The sequence below is a fragment of the Haliotis asinina genome, chromosome 8 (genome assembly GCF_037392515.1).
Source record: "Haliotis asinina isolate JCU_RB_2024 chromosome 8, JCU_Hal_asi_v2, whole genome shotgun sequence".
Lineage (NCBI taxonomy): Eukaryota > Metazoa > Mollusca > Gastropoda > Lepetellida > Haliotidae > Haliotis > Haliotis asinina.
In genome coordinates this window covers 65,754,948-65,765,494 of record NC_090287.1, presented here as the reverse complement: position 1 = coordinate 65,765,494, position 10,547 = coordinate 65,754,948, and the positions used below count along the sequence as shown (strand labels likewise).

General features: G+C 41.7%; 1 protein-coding gene across 1 annotated transcript; it reads right to left on the bottom strand.

Annotated features, from left to right (window-relative positions):
• Nucleotides 1-7,208: 7,208 nt before the first annotated feature.
• Nucleotides 7,209-10,199, bottom strand: LOC137295448 (uncharacterized). The gene is made up of 2 exons (XM_067826820.1): nt 10,109-10,199; nt 7,209-8,824 (listed from the first exon to the last, which is right to left on the bottom strand). The coding sequence occupies exon 2, from the start codon at nt 8,807-8,809 to the stop codon at nt 8,057-8,059; it is 753 nt and encodes a 250-aa protein (XP_067682921.1). The 5' UTR covers nt 8,810-8,824; nt 10,109-10,199; the 3' UTR covers nt 7,209-8,056.
• Between the last annotated feature and the right edge of the window lie 348 nt (nt 10,200-10,547).

Here is a 10,547-nt window from a genome sequence, read left to right as displayed (position 1 = left end):
TGCTTACTACACATTGCTGACCAAAAGGATTTTGCATGGATATAACGCTTTCTTCCTCGGAAACGAGGTTGTGGTCGAAGTGACAATATTATCGTAAGTAATATTATATTGACCCTTATATTGACCGATTCCAGGAGTGAAATTGTTATGTTATAAGCAATGTCATGTAAAATCCTAATGTCCATCAATAAAATACATATTTTACTATAAGTAGAAAGTAATTTTGCTTTTGTAAGTCGGTAAAAACAAACTTAAAAAGCATTCATCCTCAGACAGGGCGCCGCCATTTTTGAAAATCGTGAAGTCACGGGCTAAAGTCCGTTAGAAAATCAAAACTACTTTTTACTGGTAGTTAAATATGCATTTGAATCATGGCCCAAAGGATTTTACATGACACAAATTTTAACATGAGGACTTCTTCCAAGCAAGGTGGGGGTCGAAGTGACATTTATATTGCAAGCAATGTTAGATTGACCTCCACCTCACTTCCAAGAGTGAAATGTTTATGTTATAAGCAACGTCATGCAAAATCCTATTGTCCATCAATAAAATACATACTTTACTATAAGTAGAAAGTAATTTTGCTTTTGTAAGTCGGTGAAAACAAACTTAAATAGCATTCATCCCAAGACAGGGCACCGCCATTTTTGAAAATCGTGAAGTCAAATCCATTTGAATTAATGAGATTATGGTTTGTTCTCATCAAGTTAGAAAATCAAAACTACATAAATATGTATTTGAATCATTACCAAAAGCAGTTTGCGTGACACAATCTGTAACATAACCTAAGCGAGTTCGGGGTCGAAGTGAAAATACTGCGCGATAAATTTCTTCACTTGCTAAATTTACTTGGTTTATAACGTTCACTCACCAGTATGTAGACACTTGTCAATATACGTCTTTATACTTGGTCTCAAAATCCTAATTATGTTATAATCATACTTGTCTTCATTTTGAAACTTAATAAACAGAAGCGATCTGCGAATGTATAACAGGAATGTAATATGTAGACATTTCATAGTTTGCCTGTATGAATCATAATTCGCACTCACGCCCTAGTGTATGTCGTCTGCATCATTCCACTTCACGACGAAAACAATGATTCTGTTGAAAGCTACGACAACTTATTAAAAACAAAAAATGCAAATATTAAAATTAAAGTTATAGGAGCAATATCAGGCTATTACCTTCTTCGAGGAATGTATCCATCAATATCCACAAAAAACAAGTGATGTATAATTCATCTGCAGATTAGCGACACCATTGATTTTGACAGAATCGTCTATGAAAACAAGGGTTGTAACTCGAAAACTAGGCAAAGCAGGAGACACAGCTAAATGATAGTAGATCGTGAGAACATATAGCTTTCATTTTTCTCAACAGCTTTCGCGATTTCAGGTTTGTACAAATAGTTTAACCCCTGAAATGTAGATGAATACTGCACGGACCCTCATTTCCATACCTACTATTACGTCACTCAGACGAGCCGCTCTGATTGGTTGAAATTTCGTTTGCGGCTGAGAATTGTGCACTGTTGACGAAAAGGTCGATTTAAGGTAATTAAGGATCGAAATGAGCAGTTTTAATTACGGGGTTTCATTTATAACGATGTCAGCAAGTGATTTTACATTTTGTACCCTATTAGAGTATATGTGACCTTTAAAGTTTTCTTAACTGCCTCTAAACAACATAATCTCTTGATTGCTTGGTTATCCCGCATGCCAGGGTACCAGGGTTACATGGTTTCACGCCAGGGTGCCAGGGTACCTAAGTTACATGGTCTCATGCCAGGGTACCAGGGTTACATGGTCTCATGCAAGGGGTACCAGGGTTTCACAGCCTCACGCCAGGAGTACCAGGGTTACATGGTTTCAACCTGGTCTCAACGCCAGGGGTACCAGGGTTACATGGTCTCATGCCATGGTACCAGGGTTTCACAGCCTCACGTCAGGGGTACCAATTTTACATGGTCTCACGTCAGGGTACCAGGGTTCCACAGCCTCACGTCAGGGGTACCAAGGTTACATGGTCTCATGATAGGGTACCAGGGTTTCACAGTCTCACGTCAGGGGTACCAATTTTACATGGTCTCACGTCAGGGTACCAGTGTTTCACAGCCTCACGTCAGGGGTACCAAGGTTACATGGTCTCATGATAGGGTACCAGGGTTTCACAGCCTCACGCCAGGGGTACCAGGGTTACTCGGTCTCACGCCAGGGTATCAGGGTTTCACGGCCTCACGTCAGAGGTACCAGGGTTACACGATCTCACGCCAGAGTACCAGGGTTACACGGTCTCAGCCTGGTCTCACGCCATGAGAACCAGGTGTACCAATGGTACCAGTGTCTCACGCCTGGGGTATAATGTGTACTGTGTCTTACAGAAAGGATACCACGGGAACTAAGTTTCACGCTTAAGGTACCACGGCAACTGGCTCTCACGCCAGGAGTACCACGGGAACTGTGTCTCAAGACAAGAGCACCACGGGAACTGCGTCTAATGCCAGAGGTACCAAGAGTACTGTGTCTCACACCAATGTGTGGCATCAGAAAGCATTTACATGTTTAAACGAATTGTACAAATTACGGTGTCTTCATGGATTGTCATGTACTTGCCATAGGCACATTTCCTGGAACAGTTGGTAAGGCCACAGGAACGGGTGATTCGAATATGTGGGATTACATTCCTGAAAGCAAATTATATTTTCTCCTTGATGATTCAACTTGATGGGGCATTGCAGTGGCGTTTCAAAGGTAATATAGTTAAAGTTGTGGATATGTTTACATAGCTGGAAATTGCCCTGTATTATTATGATCAGTTCGATTAATTGAGTGGTCAGAGTTGATAAGTTCTCTTCTATTTATGCGACAATGTCAGGTTTCTGAGGTCATATAAGACGTCGACTGTTGAAGTGTTATTGCACCACGGGAACTGCGTCTAATGCCAGAGGTACCAAGAGTACTGTGTCTCACACCAATGTGTGGCATCAGAAAGCATTTACATGTTTAAACGAATTGTACAAATTACGGTGTCTTCATGGATTGTCATGTACTTGTCATAGGCACATTTCCTGGAACAGTTGGTAAGGCCACAGGAACGGGTGATTCGAATATGTGGGATTACATTCCTGAAAGCAAATTATATTTTCTCCTTGATGATTCAACTTGATGGGGCATTGCAGTGGCGTTTCAAAGGTAATATAGTTAAAGTTGTGGATATGTTTACATAGCTGGAAATTGCCCTGTATTATTATGATCAGTTCGATTAATTGAGTGGTCAGAGTTGATAAGTTCTCTTCTATTTATGCGACAATGTCAGGTTTCTGAGGTCATATAAGACGTCGACTGTTGAAGTGTTATTTGGTCTGTGAGGCCAGCCCCGTAGAGTCCGTCAGTCGCGGGGACGAAGCTGGCAGACAAATTGAGAAACTGACTCCAGCTAAACAATTAACAAGTTATGTTCACAGACTGAAATTGACAAATTTAGCTAACCCTGACATTTTCAGGCAATTATGTGCATTCAGTGGCCTAGGCGAGGAAATATCCGCCATGGATTCCAATGAAAGGTTTAGAATCAGTCGTGGTCTATACCTGGCAACTGCAACCTCCAGGTACCATGAGTAGATTACATCTATGATGTACAAGACAACACACATTCGCCATTTGTATGTTTCAATACACCTGATTGTCGTAAAACAGTAATTAAAACGTTCAAATCTAATACAGTCTCGGGGCCTGATGCTTGTAGAAACCATTTCTATTAGAGATGAATATCTCAAGGCGATTCAATTTGTCCCTTACTTTTCTACTTGTCACTCAATCTTTTAGCATTTTTCTTATAAAAATAGGATGGTAACTATTCGGGACCTCCTGAGCATGGTTCCTAAACGTCTCCTTGTTGAGACCTTTTCGACATGTCTTTCGGCCGCGACAAATGCAACTTGCTCGATTTGTAACGTGGATAGGTCTTCAACAGCTGAGAGATGCAGGATTAAGGCACCAGAGTAACATATAAAATATAACTCACCGGCAAAAGAAAGCGTTCCAAAAGTTACCATTTCGCAATTTTTATAGAAGACATTCACGTGCACATCGTGACTAAAGCGTCAAAGTGGTCAGTTGTATAAGCCATCATTTGTGGACTGTGTCAGAGTTTCACATGCACTAAGGGTGTGAAAGTTAGTGAGTGGACAGGTTACACATGCAATTTGAAAACGATCATCACAGATATGTCACGACTATCAGAAGTTGAACGTGCTAGAGTTGTACATACGCCAACGTTGCAAGAACCTTCGGCTGCACCCGTGTAGCCGTCTCTCGACTGCTGCGACGTTACAGGCAGACTGGGCAGACACAGAACAGACCAAGAAGTGGGAGACCGCGTGTAACAACATCAGTTGAAGACCGGCATTTGAGGACGTTACACCTGCGAAACCGTTTCCCGACGGTAACGTCATCACGGCGAATTCCCTTGATCACCGTGTCAGTCGATACACCGTGGCTAGACGTCTTCGGGGAGCAGGTATCAGAGCCTACAGACACTTCAAAGGACGTGTTGACCCCTGAACACAGATTGTGTTGGGCCTGACTTCTTCATGTTGTCAGGACCAACGTGAACGTTCTGCAGTCGCCAACACGTTCTCCAGACATTTCCCCTATCGGGCACATGTGGGGCGCACTAGACAGGTGCGGAAACGCCCCGATCCACCACAGAATAGACACCAACTTGCACAACCTCTCCAAGGACGAATGGCGTCGAATAAAACGTGACCTTGTGCTAAATCTGACGTCTTCGGCTAGGTGGAGGCTGCGTGCCTGTAAATGATGCAAGGAAAGAACGTACAGGATACGAAAGTGATGATAGTGAACATTCATTGTGTGTAGGTCAGTACCTGTTTACATCCTCTATGTGTTTGACAACTGGTTTTCAGGACTTCCAGTGAACTTGGGCATGCCTGACGCCACATGTCTCTAGCTGTAGTATACGTGTGAGTTTCAGCTCAGGTTGAGTACAGCTGTTGTTAACACCAGTGTATTATGTTTGTGTGTCTAGGTACTCTGGGTCAATGACAATGGCCTCTTGTGAATATGATGAAGATTTTGAGGTACGCTGTAACTCATACTGAAGTATACTCCAAGTTCCAGTGTTATATCCAAATTATGTACTACTAAAACGGAATGGATGATTGTTGTTCTGAGATATGAACACTGTTGTAGGATGTGTCACAGACCTAGATATGGACAGTGTTGTAGGATGTGTCACAGACCTAGATATGGACAGTGTTGTAGGATGTATCACAGACCTAGATATGGACACTGTTGTAGGATGTATCACAGACCTACATATGGACACTGTTGTAGGATGTGTCACAGATCTGGTTATGGACACTGTTGTAGGATGTGTCACAGACCAAGATAAGGACACTGTTGTAGGATGTGTCACAGATCTAGATATGGACACTGTTGTAGGATGTGTCACAGACCAAGATATGGACACTATTGTAGGATATGTCACAGATCTAGATATGGACACTGTAGTAGTAGTAGTAGTAGTAGAAGTAGTAGTAGAAGTAGTAGTAGTAGTAGTAGTAGTAGTAGTAGTAGTAGTATGGACCCAGATATGGACACTGTAGTAGGATTTATCACAGACCTAGATATGGACACTGTCGTAGGATTTATCACAGACCTAGATATGGACACTGTGGTATGTAGGATGTGTCACAGACCTCCATATGGATAATGTTGTAGGATATGTCACAGGCCTAGATATGGACACTGTCGTAGGATTTATCACAGACCTAGATATGGACACTGTGGTATGTAGGATTTGTCACAGGCCTAGATTATATGAATATTCTCGTAGGATGTGTCACAGACCTAGATATGGATACTGTAGTAGGATATGCCACAGACCTAGATATGGATACTGTAGTAGGGTATGTCACAGACCTAGATATGGATACTGTAGTAGGGTATGCCACAGACCTAGATATGGATACTGTAGTAGGATATGCCACAGACCTAGATATGGATACTGTACTAGGGTATGTCACAGACCTAGATATGGATACTGTAGTAGGGTATGTCACAGACCTAGATATGGATACTGTAGTAGGGTATGCCACAGACCTAGATATGGATACTGTAGTAGGATATGCCACAGACCTCTAAACATTTTGGACATGGTTCCGGGGATCTCCATCAATAGAGACTTCCGGAAGAGAGTTACAACCTCTTGCAAGCAAACCTGACAACGAACATATTCGTAGTTTTACATGCTGGTATAAAATATTATCGTGATAGGAGAGAAAGACAAAATTCTGTATTGTTAGATAAGCTGTTTTGGAGTGATTTAAAGTAAGTACATGTAGTGTGAGATCCATTATAGTATGGTGCTGCAAGTGTATGCTGTCACTGATATGTTTATCATCAGATCTTGATCTGGTGTACCTGGGAAGCCATGTTGCCACCTATGAGAAGGCCGGCCTGTAAAATGGACTCTGTGTGTGGCATCCTCGTTAATACAGATGTGACACACGACAGGATACAAGTAGGTTACATGATGCTTCACTGACCCCATCAGGCCTTCATACTAATTCCCAGTCTGTGTATTAATGTTCTGTTTTTGTTCATCTTTAATTTTGTATCGCTGACTATCTGTAAGACTTTTACGACTACTTCACTCACTTGTATCTCACGATCGCTTTTTCGTTGTACAAATCCCCTCCTGAGTCTGACATTACTACAAAACAAAAGGGAGAAAGGGAAAAAAAGAAAAAAACTGATTCTTGGATAAGGACGGTAATTTAAACCTTTAATTTAGAGTTTTAACTGTAGACATCAACTACATTGATGCTGATACATGTTTATGAGCATAGACTAAACACGAACTAGTAGTATATATGGAATGCTAACTGGTAATTTAATCTTTATATTTCATCAGTACATGAGGGTGAAATATGTATCTTCTCATACTCAAGAAAGTAACAGCAGTCAGTTTGGTGAACTAAACTGAACTGGAGACAGGCTATTCATAGTTCGACTGGCGATGGAACATTTCGCTCAGATCCCTAAGGCTGACAGACTGGGATACAATAGGTGTGCTATATAACAGTCTTACACCCAACCCTCTCTCGTGTCTGGGGAACTCTCGCGTCACTGCAGTAATATGCTGGGTGGATCACAGAAGACTTCTTTGAGAGAAACAATGAAACAACTCCTAACGTTTACTATCCTCCAGGTTTACTGGCGTGCACACATGTCACCTTGCATAAGCTTATCTTTCATAAACAACATGTCTTAGAAATCTTATTTGTGATCAATACTCTCATTCACCTTCAACAGTCATTAAACAAATAGGAACACATACATCAAACAACAGAGACCCCTAAACAAAGTACAGACCAGGTCGATATCCAGGAGGAAAAAATCGTCACGGCTGTACGAGATTTGTGTTGCCGCGCCAAATCCGGTAATCCTGCCTAACAATGGCGACAGCTTGTGTTATCACACTATTCAGTGTACACCATGCAGTCCTTATTACTTCAAAAACAGTGCACAACTTCTACCGCCCTTCACAGGGGTCTGCTTTGGGGCGACGATTGTTGCATGTCAAGTTGAAAATAATACCAGTGGAAGACACACACACGTTTATGTATGAGTTCGTACTAAGGGTGGAGGCAAACATTCACAGCTGTCAACATGGATAATGTAAGTATATGCAAATACAGATCAAATATCAATCATGTCTGAGACCTACTTCAATGGACAAAGTATTATCCTCAATAGAGGACATATTTAAAGATTATCTACACGTGAGATAGAATCGGGAAGAACCAAATGTTGCCGCCGTAGAGGTTTACCACCTGATACTAACGCGTATCAACTCTCTCAGTACATAGTTAATGCATTTACTTCTGGAACTTTTCGTGGTCAAGATATCTCTTCGACAATAATATGTCGAGTATTTCAAGTTCAATTTCCTTTCAACGTTTACAATTCGTCGATTCAACCATCAAAAGTATCAGTTTCTCTCAAAACGCGGTTTAGAATTTTATTCATTCACAATTAATGACGTTGTAGCGGCTGATGATCTTCTGTAGATTTCTGCTTGCCTCCACCAAACAGGAAACTTGTTCCCTCAACTCATCAATGAGTATTTGAGCATTGCCCTGTGGGTCATCCTTTCCTGCAGTCTGACCCTTCAAGATGACCGCTTGAACTACATTTTCGTCAGACGTTTTAGACATGTTGTTAAAAGTGTCTGTTGCATTTGCAGCTAACGTGGCTACTTCATCCCGAAATACTTTCAGCTCCTCTTTGGTGGCTAAATCCTTTCTTAAAACTTTCAGTTCGTCTTTCGAAGCAGAATGTCTTTTTGATTCAAATATCAGATCCATCTTGGCAGCTTGAGTATCCACTTCAGCCAAAACCCGGTCAGTGTGTAGACGCAGGGCCTTGAACTGGCTTCTGAGTTGCGCTTCTGTGGGTAGAGACTGAGCCGATGTCACGGAGTCTTTCGCAGCAGTGAGTTTTCGGTGAAGGTCCTTGTAGCCCATCACTTCAAGGCCATGCAGGAAGGCAGGGAATGCAGCTGTACCTCTGAACATGAGGATATCCAGAAGTCTGTTAGTTCTCTCAACTCGGGTCGTGCCAGCGTCAATATGTTTCATATCGTCTAGGTCAATGACGTTCTTGGAGTAGAGAGTTCCGGTGATGTCCTTGGCGTCCAGCTCCACCTCTATGTCCATTATGTGTGTCTGGATGCACTTCTCATCTTCAGCAAGCATCTTACCCCGCTCTGCAGCCATGGTGTCTCCGGGAATCTGGAAGGTTATGAGGATAAAGAACTACACTGCATCTGCACCTCTCCTAACATACATTAGTATTCTGGAGACATAGATATCACAATCGTTTAGTGTCACTCCAGTAATCCGTTCATCACATCCAAGTCAGCAGCCTCTAGAGGTATCCTTGCACAAAGGATGAAGTTAGAGCATTACTCCTTTCTTAAACCTAACATTCAACAAACCTCCTAATCCGACTATCTTATACCAATTCACAGACAAATCAAATTTTGAAATAATTTTCGCAGAAAAACTAGATTTCTAAGTTTAGGCTATTCAAAAAGCCACATGTTGTCTAACGAAACATCGCCCCACGCTGAAACACATCCCGGTCAGCAGTTTCCATCATAACTAGTCGTTATCACTACGTCGACGTCATTTTGACTGTTATTATATATTTTTTAAAAATATATCAAACTCATTCAGGCAGGAACACTGTCACTGGAGGTAAACCCATATTCACCCTCTTACGAGGGTTACAGGGTACAATATGTACATGACATAACGGTATTCTGGGTGTATGTTTTAGGTGACACTGAACATGACTACATTGTCTAGACGATTAGACCATGATGTTAGTGTAAGTCTATTATTTACTGATTGATACTCAAAACTATTTAACTTATCACGAGTTGCTTCAAAAACCTAATGTATCCGCTATGTTATGACCCGCAGGAACTAGATTTCGAAAGAAAAATAACATTTACAGATTTTAACGGTGACAATGATAATTCGAACTAAATATGGTGAAAGAACTCTTCTTAAACTGGTTAAACGCATATTGGTGAATTCAGTTTTGTTCACCGGGTATTCAATTCCACTCTGGTACTTAAAAAATAACAGTTTCACAAAATTCTTGCGTGTGAATACACTGATCTACCAATTGTCTAAGCGTGTAAATGATGAAATCGCCGATCAGAGCTGTATACATCTGATACTGGAGCATTACCTCATGTTCTCACTGTCTTGTACCCTGCACGCAACAGATTAGCAGACTTGATGGGACATATTTCAGAACAGAATTAAGTTACCCATACCCGTGTACCCAAGTGGCCGGTTCGTGTGAAGATGGTGGTCCCCGAACGTGCTACACAACGGTTTCAGTGGAGCCAGTTGCCATCAAATAAAGGTAACTGATCCACAGATAGACTTCATTAAACGTCAGTATAGAGTAGATTCACCACTGACATAATTACCAACACATGCTATAATGATACTCGGTGCTGTCAGTAATATGTGAGTCAAACTAAACTAGCTACTTACCGTCAATGGGAACAGCAGTGACAAACTTATGCAGTGTATTCCCGAGCGTGGTATTCAAACGGCTCTAGTCTAAGGCACGCCGAGACGAACTGATCGGTGTATTGTCAGGCTAACAAAACATCGGACACTGTCTTCAATGCTAACAGGCCGAAGATTAACTATGAATGCGGCGACTTCACGAGCTAATGATCACATGGTTTATAACACGCGGAATCAGTCACACCCGCACACTGGTAACTGGGAGACAGCAGCAGGTATTTGTTTTGCATCAAATGGAATTATTCGCAACTATGTTCATACATTGATTGTTCACGTACACGATATACGTGTAGCTGCCGAATGTCTGCTGGCATGATCAGTGGAACTCATTGCGGCCTAATAGAATCGACTATTCTGCTTACCCATCCAGGGAATCTAATATTTGACACAAACCAATCCA